The sequence below is a fragment of the Maylandia zebra genome, linkage group LG7 (genome assembly GCF_041146795.1).
Source record: "Maylandia zebra isolate NMK-2024a linkage group LG7, Mzebra_GT3a, whole genome shotgun sequence".
NCBI lineage: Eukaryota > Metazoa > Chordata > Actinopteri > Cichliformes > Cichlidae > Maylandia > Maylandia zebra.
In genome coordinates, this window is record NC_135173.1 from 48,106,647 (window position 1) to 48,120,599 (window position 13,953).

General features: G+C 38.5%; 1 protein-coding gene across 1 annotated transcript in view; it reads left to right on the forward strand.

Annotated features, from left to right (window-relative positions):
- pappaa (pregnancy-associated plasma protein A, pappalysin 1a) overlaps window positions 1–13,753 on the forward strand; it is a 105,183-nt gene extending 91,430 nt beyond the window's left edge. The window contains exon 22 of the mRNA XM_014409760.4: window positions 7,855–13,753. Within this exon, the coding sequence (XP_014265246.2) occupies window positions 7,855–7,959 (105 nt within the window). The 3' untranslated portion in view covers window positions 7,960–13,753. The remainder of the gene's footprint in view (window positions 1–7,854) is intronic.
- Window positions 13,754–13,953: the final 200 nt, after the last annotated feature.

Genomic DNA, 13,953 nt, shown 5'->3' on the forward strand with positions numbered 1-13,953 from the left:
GACACTGTGATTTTTTTTTCTTGTTGTTAGCTAGAAATTTTTTTTAAGTCATCCACAGTTGTCTTAATCAGAGACAATAGCATAATCCTTTTTTGTCTGTCTTTGATACAGTACATTTACTCTGCTATAATGAAATACAGTTCCACGCATTAAATTAAATGAAGTTATTTGTGAGGTGTAAATTGCATTTTTTTTATATTTAAGTACCTGTGCATTAAATTTACTGACTAGAGACAAAAATAACTTTTTGATTTTTTTTGCAATATCTCCGATGTCTCTTTGCAGTAGGCTCCTTGACCCGGCTGGTTGTATTCTGGATATATCCTATGTAAAAGCAAGGTTACTGAGTGCACACGTTGGTTTGCCATTAAATAGCCCTCTTCCGACAACTATGTCGCTATTTATGGATGTAAGTGTTGATGTGAATTTCTGTTCAATGTGATTTTCTGTATATGTAGACAGCAACAGTTTCATCAGATGTATAACATGTAATTGCCAACGTTACCCCACTGCACTCTCCAGCTAACTGCTATTTTGTCTCTGTCCTGACAGCCACGTGGTTAATTTACACAGATAATGAATTATAAAAGTTGTAATGTAATTGCACTGTAATAAAATTTCATAAATAAAGCAAAACCAACAGATAAATTATTGTGAGAGAAGAAGAAGTGAAAGCTGTGTACTAAATAGAAATGCTGTCATGCAGTTAGCATTTTTTTAACATTAGCGTCAGCATTTAGGAAATATTTACTAGTTGTGGCTCTGGCAGTACAACTAGTACAAACTTTTTCTACATAGACAACAAAACCCAAACGCCTGTCAATGCCGTAACACAAAATAATTGTTCGTTAATGTTGTTTGTGTAAGCTAGCTAGCTTTTGCCATCACCTTCGACGCTGAAAATGAATCTTTCTTCCGCTGGCTTCTTAACGTAGCTAACATGGTGACCATTGAGGGTGAGAAGAGTAGTTTTTAAATACCTTTTTGTCTAGTATGAATAAACTGAGTAAAGGTGGTGCAGTGTAGAGAGCGTGAATGCACATAGGAGCCGTGATAGTAGCCTACAGAAGAATGAGAACCAGCAAAGGCCTTCTCAAAGACTAATGGAAAACTCCATAGGAGCCCAACGCCCCACCCCCATCTCTGCATTCCCTCATTCATTATCTCATTATCATGCAGTCTTCCCTTCACACATTCCCACTTTCAGTCACTTGGGTTGTCTTTTTTTTTTTCTCACTCTCGCTTAATCTAATTCACACACAAACAAAACGCACCTGAACAGACACAAACCATCAGTTACTGGTCATTCAGTAGGAATTTTACTCTTGCTTGTTATTGTTCCCAGTGTATGTCATTGAACTTACTGGTGCTTTATTTTCATAAAACCACAGACAGATCTTGTTTGCCTGATTACTTCTATTTACTTCTCTATTTTGGTAACAGAACAAAATGGTTTTCCAACATGCACTCATCATCGTATATCTTTTCTATGATTTGAGTCCGTCCAGCAAGTCTGTGGATAATAAATAGATAAATCAACAAGTATTCACCCTCACTTCTTTATTCTGCAACCAAAATCCAAAAAGGTCATGTAATGGTCAGTAGTTTATCATTTTTATGTCAGTTCAATGATGGAAGAGATACAACACAATTCATGAAAACATCTGTACGCCCCAGTTAATGAAAGCCGCTTAAAGTGACTTCTTTACCGCTGTTGCACGATTGTTTATTATTATGCTCTCCGGCATCACAATCCATGCCTCTTAAAATGTAAACTGATTCAACAGTTCAATGTGAAAAATCTTAATGTTTGGAATGTAATACAATTTCCTCCAGACACAATCCGGAGCACTTTGTTTTCTTACCAAACAAAATCATATTAAAGGAATTATGTAATTTTCACTTAAGTTTTCCAGAGCTTTCTCTTTTTGCATGTTCGTTCAGAATTTATTCCCGATAAGAGCTGAATAACAGCTGGAAGGGGGAAAAAATAAGGGGAAAATGTACTGAAAAGCAACGGACCTCGTTTACTTTTCTTCCACTTCCCAGCAAATACTGCTATATCCCTTTGTTTTGGTAATGATTTGTGTATTAGGAGTTCTGGATGACTTGCTGTGTGTTGTTCAACCCCAGGAGCTTTGAAGGTGCAAGGACTGGCTGCACGTAAGGTCACCACAGGATCTCCCCTTAATAGTTGCAAGCTGTTGGCTGGATTTGGACAGGCAGAGAGGAGAGGAAGTAAGGGTTATGGAGTGTGCCTTTCTGAGGGTTCCCTGCACAAGACCCTTTTTAGCCCCCCCCCCACCACCTATTTTGGAAGGAATTCCTTTCTTGGATATAGTTGGCCTCTCTTTGAGAACATTTTATGAATGTGCCTGTATGTTTTTCTGTCTGATTTGGGTCTCGGGTGGGCGCTGAGATCTTTCCCAGCCCCTCGCCGCTGTTTACCACTCTCAGTCTAGCACAAGTATGCTCAACATATGATTTGCTATGTGTCATGACTGATGCTTTTTGTTCAGGTGACAGTCTGATATCTACTAACCGCTATGGCTGCAATCCATCTTTTGAAACAAAAACAAATCCTGTCTCTATGTAAGTCACCTGGAAACACACAATCTTTAACACATGATCTTTTATGAAAAGTGGCTGTTGCTTTTCCACATGGAGGCCAGTGTACTGTGATAGAATTCAGATTTTAATGGCATAGTTTCCTTTAATTCCTACTATTTATTTGTATGAGTATGGGGAGCAAGGACTGAAGGTGGACTGGGCAAAAAAGCATGAGAGAGAGGGGAATATAAAGAGCAGGGCTTTTCTACACAGCTGAGCAAAGGTAGTTACACAGCTGGAGGACACACTCCCCACAGGTTTTAGGGGTTTAGGCTGGTAACGGATGCCAAGTGCTTGCATTTGAATTGCCAAAAGTTAGTTATGTGTTCTTTGGTTCTTAAGTGGCTCTTTTTCCTTCCATATCTAATCTGTAACAACTTTATTTTTGCCCATTGTTCTTTCTGTCTCTCGCTCTCATTCCAATTTTGTATTTATAGCATAAGTCTGTGACTTTTAATTTAAATTTCTTAATGGCCTCGGTTATCTCAGACTCATATACTTGTAAGATTTCACTGATAATTAATTTTTAGGTTTTTCAGTACACTAGTGCTCTTGGTGCTGTGACAAACAATTCTTTGAAATCTTCAGACCTGTGAATGTAATATATGAATGTAGGAGCATGAACATGCCACTGGTTAGGTTTTGCTTATATCTTAAATTCTAGATAAAGACTGAATAAGAAAGCAAAACATCTGTATTAACACACTCTAATCTATAATGACATGTAAGCAGCCATATATATTTTTATAATTCCCTCTAATAATCTTATTTATGTAATTTACGTAATAAACAGTTTGGTATCTCTAGATCTCTAGATAAGCCATTTCCCTTTCTCCCAGCCCTTTGCCCAAAAAGCCACCTTCTTTCCTTTAAGCGCTGGCTTAAACGCACAAACTGCAAACACAGACATGTCAATAGGAACTCTGTTATTTCGTCCTGTTCCTGAAATTGAAGGATGTGGCTCTGACAAAGTCTGTGTTCTTCTGAAGGGCTTTCATGTTGCTGTCAGTGGGTGTCCTCGCACAGGCCTTCTCTAGCCCAGGGACATAGGGCAGCACGATGGCCCCCAGGCCCACAAGGCCAGTCAGTCAGTCTAATTTCCCAGCCACCCTGAGAGAACCTTAAGTCAGGGCCAGATGTGGCAGCTGGCGCAGCCACCCTGGAGGTCAAGGTCAAAGGAAACCATGTCAAATTTGCCACCCACCATCACTCTCTAGATTGAGAGATAAACAGAACTGCCCTTGGAGGAGAAATAAAGGAATGGGAAGTGTATTGAGATATTGTGCTGCAAGAGAAGGGGAATAATAAAGCAAGACACAGCAAGCGAGACACTCCAAAACAAACAATGTGGAAGTGTGAAACTCAGAATTTTTGTAATTAAACTAGGAAAGAGTTGTACGGGAATGAGGAACCCCATGTTCTTGGCTTCAAAATGCTACAAAGGAAACTCTGGTCATGCATTTGACAGCTGTTTTTGAAGTGTGTCTGGCCTTGGGCTTGTAAAGTCATCACACGTAGGCCTCATTTTCTCAGAGGAGTCTGGGCACTGCCCACCTGCCCCTGACATTAAGAACACCGCCCCCACACATAAACAACTTATTTTATACCTAATTTCAAAGGAGAACCTGCGTCACTGCTCCTCTGTGACTAGCATGCTCCCCCACAGACCCGCTGTCAATAAAGTCCCAATTCTTAAAATTATTGCCCCTATTTTATGTCATTTGGCACCAATGAAGGTATAACATTTTGGTTGTAAGCATTTTCTTTTAACTGCAATCTAAAGCAATTTCAAATTTTGCTTTTCTAATTTTTTTTTAGAAAAGTACTATGAAATCAAATTTTTTATATATATATTATAAGGCTAGCACGCCTTATTTCAGTCATGCAAGCCTTGAAGCGGGTCACTGACCCCTGGAAACTACTGGCCACTGTGGAAAAGTGTATAGTAGATGTATAATACAAGTTGCTGGCAGCTGCTAGTGTGAAACTGTCACAAACTGGTATGTAGCGGTATATGGCATATTGGTAAATGGCGCTACACAGAAAATCTCTTTGCAAATGCGTCGGTTTCTAGCAGGTAGCTGCAGTCACCAGAAGTTTGCACAATCACCAACTACTAGTGAGTACAAGTAGTTGACATTAGTTTCCAAATTATTGTTAGACAGTAGCTCTCGCTGGTCAGGAAGACTACTGTCGTATCTGCAAACACTCATCAAGTGGTAATGAAATTCTGTACAATGTAAACTGTACACTGGATATGAGCAGATTCCATGCAAAATGAAACGTGTGGCTGAGGAAAAAAGGCTACGCATTAGAATGCTTGACTCCAAACTAAATGCTGTTCCTTAACACTGCAACCAACACATTTCAAAAGATGCAGTAGCCAAATCAATGCTACAGGGTGTTTTTGGTGCAGCACCCTCTTTTTGACTCACTGGAGATAGCCAGCAACCTCCAAAAACCACTTTCCAAGCGATCAGAGGATACATATTTTTCCTAGCCACTGGAAGCTGGTTGACTGATCTTTAAGCCTTTGTGGCTGAAGCTGTAATAGCTTAGAGACTGTTTGCTTATCAGCAGGCCACCTTTCTTCCAGTTTTACCTCACTCTCCCAAGCTTTGGACCTCTGCACTACACAATTCCATTATAGTTAAACTGAATCTAATGAAAACTATCAGAAACTTGAAGATCTGATAAAATTGTTTAGTTGTAGACAGGAAATCAATCAGTGTGTGATTGTAGATCAAATTAAGTTTTTAACAGCATCTTTTAGTTAATGGGAAATTCAAATTTTTAGATAGTATGAGCTCATGGTGTAATTTGTAAGATGGCATAGGAGTAGTCTCAGTAATTATACAGCAGCTACTCCGTATTTAGTTAATAGCACAATGATCCTCTCCTGGAAACAACTCATCCTCTAGTAGCCAGATAGCTTTCACTAATAGCTGTCTTTGTCTTGAGACGTGCTGTTAGAATCTGCTGGTTGCACTGACCAGGTTCTATACATTTTCAGTGTATACTGAAACTCATTGTGCAAAAAATGAAGTATCAGTCTGCTCTAACGTGAAAGAAATGACATTGATAGCAAGCCTAGGACAAAATGCAGACATCCTTGGTTCACCGGCTGCCTTTCACTGCTTGGACCACACGTGTTTCTTGTTTGGCCTGCAGATGAAGGACACATTTTGTGTACCGAATCAGCTGAAGCAGGCCCCCCAAGAGGTGGGCAGACAAGTCAGCAGCAGCTGGTGCTAGTGACGCATTACCATCGTTATCTAGTGACATCAAAGCCAGAGGCAATGTCCACTGATCTTCCGGTTCTGTGTTCACCTGCAGGATTTCACTTTGACATAAGACTATCAGAAAAAACAAGGGGATCAATTGCTGTAATAGTATGGTTAATATCATGAGTCTTCTATGAGCAGAAAATGTTGAAAAAAAGACCAAACACTTACCTAAAGTCACCTCATAGTAGAATGACACTACTGTTTGATGGCATCACATAAAGTACTGCAAATTTCTAGCATGAAAAGACTTGTTAGATGTAATTGCCCATTAGTTTCATGGTGCTACCCTTCTCAGACATTTTTTTTCTTATTTTCATATTTTACCACCCCAATTTCAAAAAAGCTGGAATGTTGTGTAAAATGTAAATAGAAACCAGTTGCTGGACATTTGGGAGAGGAATGTTGTCCAGTTCTTGTCTGATAGAGGATCCTAGCTGCTCAAACAGTCCTGGGTCTTCTTTGTTGTATTTTTCTTTTCATGGTTCGCCAAATGTTTTCAGTTGGTGAAAGATCTGGACTGCAGGCAGGCCAGTTCAGCATCTGGACATTTCTACTATGAAGCCATGTTGTTTGACAGGCCTTGATTAAAAAACATGTCATCCATATGGGAGTATATATTGCTCTAAAACTTGTATATGGCATTCAATATCGATGCATCTTTGCAGATGTGCAAGCTGCCAGTTTACACATCTCTTATGTATCCCATAACATAAGAGATGCAGGCTTTTGAACTGAGCAGTTACATCAAGTGGGATGGTCCCTTTCCTCTTCATGGTCCAGAGCATACAGCATCCATGTTTTCAGTAAATAAATACAAGTTTGATTGCTGTGACCAAAGAGCAGCATTGAACTTTGGTTCATTTAAAATGATAATATGGCTTCTTCTTTGAATGACAGAGCACACAAAGGATTTCTGGAACTGTTCCTGAAATCATGCACTGATAACAGAATCATGCCAGTTTTTAATGTAGTGTAACCTGAGGGCCCAAAGATATCCAGATCTTCAGCTTTGTCTATAGTGCTCCATATTCTTTTGATAATATTATGTAATGTGTCTTGATGCATGCTCAATCCTCCAGATATGGACATTTCAAATAGTTCATCATCTGGTCATTACTAAGTGATGTGAGTGGCTTCCTGTCCTCCATGCTGATGTTGGATGCTAGGGATGCCCAACTCTCTGTGAATGCTACTAATCGTCTTTGATCAGTGGTTGTGATCAACGGTCATGACAATGGACATATTATGATTATGAGACTAACCTCACAGCTCATTGTTTGTCAGTGGTGCTAGTGTCAGTCATTGTGCAAATGTACTGTTTATAAGGTTGGGGAACCCTGCAGTCAGCTGAGACTGAAGAAGTCACTTGGATGAATGATGAAACATTTCTCCACTAAAAACGCTATGTCCAGATGCAAAGAATCAACTTTTTGGGATTATGCATTGTAGTTGATATTTGTTTTGTGTGATTTGGGATCCACTGCCCTTCTATATTCATGAGAAACTCTGCCTGTCTAAGATGCTGTTTTTATGTGGAGTCACATTACTGGATGCTCCCATTTAACTTAATTAGTTGTAAAATGTTCCTGCAGAAAATGGTACAATGGTTTTCTATCTTCTATTGAAAATAAAACATTGCTTTATGAGATTTGCAAATTATTCCATTTTGTGGGTTTTTGGTTTTTTTACACATCGTCCAAACTCTCTTGGAGCTGGTGTTGTACATTGAGGTTATGAAGAAGTGTTACTATAGTGACGTTGAGGATGTAACAGTTTAGCTTCAGGATTAGGTAGGGTTCAGGTTTTGACTAAGAATATTTGGACAACTTCTGTTTTGAGGATAAAGAGCATGTGTTTGTGTTTGTGAGCTTACAACTTCATAAGCATTAAAAAATGGATAGATGGGCTCTAAAGTTGGCAATTACATATGAATTTAAGTTTCTCATTCTCTACGCAGGTGATTCCATTCCCAATGTCCTGTGACTTACGAGATGAGTGTTCCTGTCGGGATCCCAATGCTGTAGAGAACAGAAAGGATGAGCATGTCCACTACCTGGGGTGACCAACCTTAGCAAGGACCCTTTGTTCAACAACCTAGGACCCTTTCCCCAACACCACATAGCCAAAGTGGCTGAGGCAGACTCTCCTTCATCCTCTTCTTGGCCTTCGATTTCCTGCACATGCTGCTTACAAGGCATACCTCTCCATCCATCCATACTGCAACCCCAACCTGCTGAAATGCCTCCATCTCTCCACAACCGAAAGATACAGAAAAGAAGATGGGACTCCATAATACCTTCATTTTTCAGCTTAAAGGAAAGTAACCCCTGCAATACATTAAATCATTAAAGTACACATTAAGAAAAGCAAGAAAAAAAAACACGAAATAAAATGAATTACATGAAGCAGACATTTTTGAAAAAAAAAAAAGAGAAAACAAAACAAAACAAAAAAAAGAACAAAAACAACAACAACAACAACATAACCAAGCCTAGGTAGCATGCCTTTTGTTGAGTTTTGTGCTGGCTTTAGTGTCTATTTTAGTGACCTTACTCTACAATCAAGTGATTGAACCAAAGGTATATCAAAATGCATACGTCAAGGATAGCATTGATTGTGTTTCAGAAATATGAAGGAAGTTAAGACAAATGTTAAAAATAATCCTCACACACTCTGAAAGCTTGTTCAACTTTTTTTTTGGAGGGGCTAGAAGTTGGTGCTGGTCAGATATTCTATATCTGTGTGTCACCATAAGTAAAGTGTGTTTCTTCACTGGCACATCAGAGGCTTTAGGTTATTTCGATCTTGGTGGGGAATAAGAGAGCCATGTTAATTTGGAAGTCGCAGATTCAACACACTCACAAAAACCCAAAATATAAAGGCGCACACAAACCACAGCTAGCCACAGAAACAGTTTCCGAAGACAATTTCATAAGTATAGAGCAAAATCCCAAAAGCATAGTGAAAACATTTTAGGGCTTTCACTACTGCCCATCTTCACATAATAACATTTAACTGGGTTAGACAGCTTTGTCTTCCTTGCTGCTTAAAGTACCTCTTTACAGCATTCATTCACACTTGTATGTTTGCTCATAATACATTTTCTCACATTAACATAGACTGCATTAGAACACATGTTGACAACACCACATATAAAATGCACTAAGAACTTTAAAAGAAATCCAGAACCTCAATTGTCCTTGCGTCTTTCACCTAGTAACCCCCCCCCCCCCAAAAAAAAGAAAAGAAAAATACAACATACATTGATCACGACTTAAGGAATGTCATCGATAACACCTCACTTTGGGCTCGCATGATTTTAGTTTCAGTTTCAACTCACCCCTTGCGACGCTTGATAAGAACTTTGTTACCTCAAGCCCCGATTCAAACAGTTTAAACTGAAATTAAAAACATCCCAGTCCTTCTCCGAATGTAGTAAGTGCTTTCCTGTAGTCTGTGGCTTCCTTGAGCACACAGTACTTGCACAGCACAGTCACACAGGAGTACCGAGTTGAAGGGGTGGATATAGTCTGTGAGAGAGAGCGTAGGTCAAAGACCATATCTGCCCCACAACACATTGCTTATGTACGCAATCATATAAACAGGTTCTCTTTCTCTCCCCCTCAGGACTATTGGATGCCGTAGTATTCTAGCTCTGCAGGCAACAAGGTTGTACATGAAAATGACATTTGGATGTATATGTCAACACGCCATTTGCAGTCACAACACAATCAAAGCTCCCTACGTTTCCTGGCTGTGTCGTCTTTAAGTAATTTTTAAAACTATTCTCTTCAGTACAAAGTGCACTTGCTTGTTCTGATCAGCTCTTCTCAGTATTGTGAATCTTGGGTTTTCTGGCCCCATTGTGCTAGATTTTGTCAGACTACACGGCTGCTACAATAGCACGGTATCTTATTACTCTTCTATCCAAACACATACACACGAGTTTTATTCTCATGCACATTTGATAATGAAGGCTGCTTAGCATATTGGTCCAATGTTTGCTGCTCCTATTTGGCTGAAATCATATTCATGGCTTGAATATACATTTAATTTCATTAAACTTGGGCCAGTGGCACAGTCCCTGTGACAAACATTAGGCTGCTATAGAATTCCAGATCATTCTCATAAATACGTGGTCCTAAATTGTAGTGTCAGCGCAATAGAACCAATAAAACAAGTCAATACCAGAACATATAAAAAAAGTCAAGGTATTATTTTCCACCAAATATAAAGGAAAAAAAGTCAAGATATTGTGTAAATATTGCTATATGTTCTTGGACAGGAGGGTTTTTTGTCCTTTTTCATGCATTTCATTTTAACAAAATGTCATATTAAATCAGTGTTTCTACTATTGACCTCAGTTACTGCACTTTCTAGCTGTCATGTAAGAGGGGAAAAGTAAATATTTCAAAAATGTTTAGACGCTGCTATTGTCAAAATGGTGACCTGAATCAAACTGTATGATATTTGGCCATTTGACTCCTTGTGTTGCTATTCTGTTGTTTTGTTTTTTTCCTTTCTTGTATCTGACCTATATGGTGCATTTGATTTTATTAATGAAGTATGGAGGTGCTGTCGTTGTGAAACATATATCCCTTTATGCATAATCCAATGAAGCCCCAAATCCAAGACAACTGGATACACATTAGTACACATTTAAAAATAGTTATCACGTAATTAAGATCTAGTTAGATTAAAATTTTATTTATCTTTAGTTTCCTTGGTGTTTGTGTAATATGTTATCTAAGGCCGAAGGTGAACGTTGTGCCAGAGAAACCAAGAGATGTTGAAGAAGCGTGTAAATGAAGTAATTCCCGTTAACAGGGACTCTTGAAAGTCTTTGTAAAGTCATTTACAAAGACTTTTAAGATTGCATTTAACACTTTATTGAATACCATATAGTCCTGGTAAAAATGTCTTATATTATATTATCAAATTATATGTAATATTAGTACTCCAGATTCTGCTGCTTTACACAAAACTGTCACCAGTGGGGGGAGACTGACCTACATTCACTACGCCATACCAGTAATATGCAGTACTGTGGTTCATCATTTGCCACTGAGGTTACTGGAAAGCCATTCCAGCTGGGATGAATCTGAAACCTGTCATTGGACCCTTTCCTTCACTCTATAAAAAAGAGTAATCTGTTGTTGCTTCCACATACTTAGAATCATTTAGAAATATCCTCCTCAGCCATTATGTGCATCATCAGCTGATATCTGGATACCAAAACAAGTGATTGTTATCACCAAGAAAGTCTGCAGAATGTGACTGAATGTCAACTTGCAAATTATTTTGTTTATATTTGAAAAGGTACCCATAAGCCATAGCTAACCACGATAGTCATGAGAGAAATTATACAGTCGTGCATTGGATGAGGACGTCACCTCTCTACTGTAGTCATCACACGATCCCTTGCTGTACCTCATGCTTGTAATGTTTGCTGCTTCTATATTTTTGGTATTTTAGCGACATTTTGAGTCTCATAACAATGGTGTAAATAGTAGAACTATTTATTGAGAGTGTTATACTTTTTTAAGTTATATTTAATGTCCATGTAAGTTATTTTTTACGTTGTTCCTATAAACCAACATATTATAGGTTGCAAGTCAAAACTGTCATTCTGTCTCTGTTGTCACAGTATATTGTGATCAATGCTGTCAAGCACTGATAAGATATAAACAGTACAATTTAGACCAACAACCACAGAAAGAACTTCTCTCGTTGCTCAATATGTGTAGATGGATATTGCTTGCAAACAGTGATGATTCACCATATTTAAATGTTACTGAGTGCAGTGTATTTTTTTATAATCAAAACTAGAATGTAAACGTTTCATTTTCTTTGTTTCTCATTTTTTGTAAAACACACACAGAGGCAGACAAGCAATACATTCACACACACACATGCAGTGAGTTTTAACCACATAATGGCTGAGTACAACTACAAATAATGTAACAAGTAACGTTTTGAGAAACCATTGTAATGCACAAGGAACAGGCAGCTGAGGACAGAAGAACGTTGGCAAATGGCAAAGAAAGAGCTTGAAAATTAAGGGGAAAATTGGACTGGAGGTCAGTAGGCAGGTGATGGTGAGCGTTCTTGGATGGCAGAAAAGTAGAAGGTGGGTAGGGGCAGAGGTAGGAACGGGTGGACTGCTTTTCCTGGCCTGTCTTGCTATTTGTCCAGGTGTGAAAATGTGTACTCACAGAGGCTGCCCCTAAGCCAGAGGTGGCCAGCCTGACTGGCAGCACGCCGAGGCCAGTGAGTCAGAGTTTCTCCCGGGGTTGGCAACCATATCTCTCTGGGACTCCTACCACCCCTCCCACCCCCTTGCTACCTCTACCTCCCCACACCTCGACACACTGCCTCATCTGTCACTGTCAGGCATGCCTGTTTAGGGCAAGCAGGGTCAAGCTTGCCCTGTGAAAATTAGAGAGGATGTTTGCCCAGCTTACAGAGTCTTTTGAAGCTAGGCTCAAGCAACAACAGTTCGCCTCACCTACAGCATATGCTTATCACATAATATGACGTTTATGGCAACGTTTTTTGCAAGGCTTTAGTAATTCTCCACATCTCCATCAACAACTGTTTGTTTTTTGCTTTTCATTTAACACCTGGCTTTTTATGTTATGTTAAAAAAAATGTCGGAAACGTTGTGTCTAACTCATTTAAAGTGCAGTGGAGAGTGCGAGAAAGTGTGTCTAAATACCTAATGTTTTTGCACAAATCTTTGTGGAGAAAAATACTGGTGTGCCATCTCGTAAGAAATTGTCTATGCGTGTTGTAAGACATGAAGTACCTCTCACAGGCCTCTTGTTATAGAATGGTCCCTTATCTGTTTCCTAAACCTTCAGTAGATCAATTAAAAAAAAAAAAAAAAAGTTGGATTGCCCTTTTTTTCTGAGTTGGACCTACAAAAAAAAGTGTATTTGCATAGTATGTGGGTATCTAGTGGTATTACTGCAATGTTTCGTACTCAGTTGCTCAACAAATATATTTTAAGATGTAAATAGTAATATTATATGATGATTGTATTTGCAAACCATGTACTAACTGTTTGGGAGTAGGTCTCCGATTGATTTTTATCATAACTATTATACAATGAAATGAACCGTGAAATGTTGTGCATTGTGTCAAAGTATCACCTGCAAGACAGAAAAAAAAAAAAAAACCCAAAAAAAACTAAACAAAAAGCAAAAAAAAAACCCCACAAAAAAGTGATGCTTTACCACACCACTTGTCTGCATTTATTTGTTCCTAATGGCTTAATTCTAGTACTGTTGTCAGCTGTCTTAACCATGAATTGAATTTATCCATTGTGTAATAAATTATTTGTTTTTTAGATGAATAATATCATAACAATTTCTTAGCAGTCTGTTCAGATTCATCCTCATAATTAAACTTAACATTATTATGTATTGAAAAGTTCCTTTCACATTTGTCTGAGTTGACTGACACTAACCAACAAAAATTTCATTTATCTTCATACTGTATGTTACTGAGTCTTATCCATATGCTTTTGTGTTTGCTGAGAATTTCACTGACACTGTAAAGGTAGCCATCAAACTCAGTGGGCCCTTGCTCCCTCAGATGACCTCCTCTCACTTTTTTTTCTTACACAGTATGCACTTTTCAGGCACATATACAACAGACTGGACTTTTATGTTTCAGCCGATTGTTCTCTCTGTTGTCACAGTTGCAATTATATATTTTTTGGTGCTCTGGTACATTGCAAAACATGTCTGATATGTGCTATATTTTCATAAAAGAGTCATAAAGATGAGTATCATGTTCATTTTGCTGTCATTTATTGTGTAGAAATAAAACACTGGTTAAAGTGAGCATAATGCTGGATGTCTGTGGTCTGTTTTTTTTTTTTTAAAAGTTCCAATATTTTTTAATCATTGACAGACAACGCTGCATAGACAAAAAGATGTGGGTCCAGCCTTGTAAGTAGCTAGCAACTTCCTTTTGTCAGTGTGTAAGAAGCTTGAACAGATTCAAGCTTCAGTATAAAACCTTTCCAAATGCTGTCCCCAAATTTCAA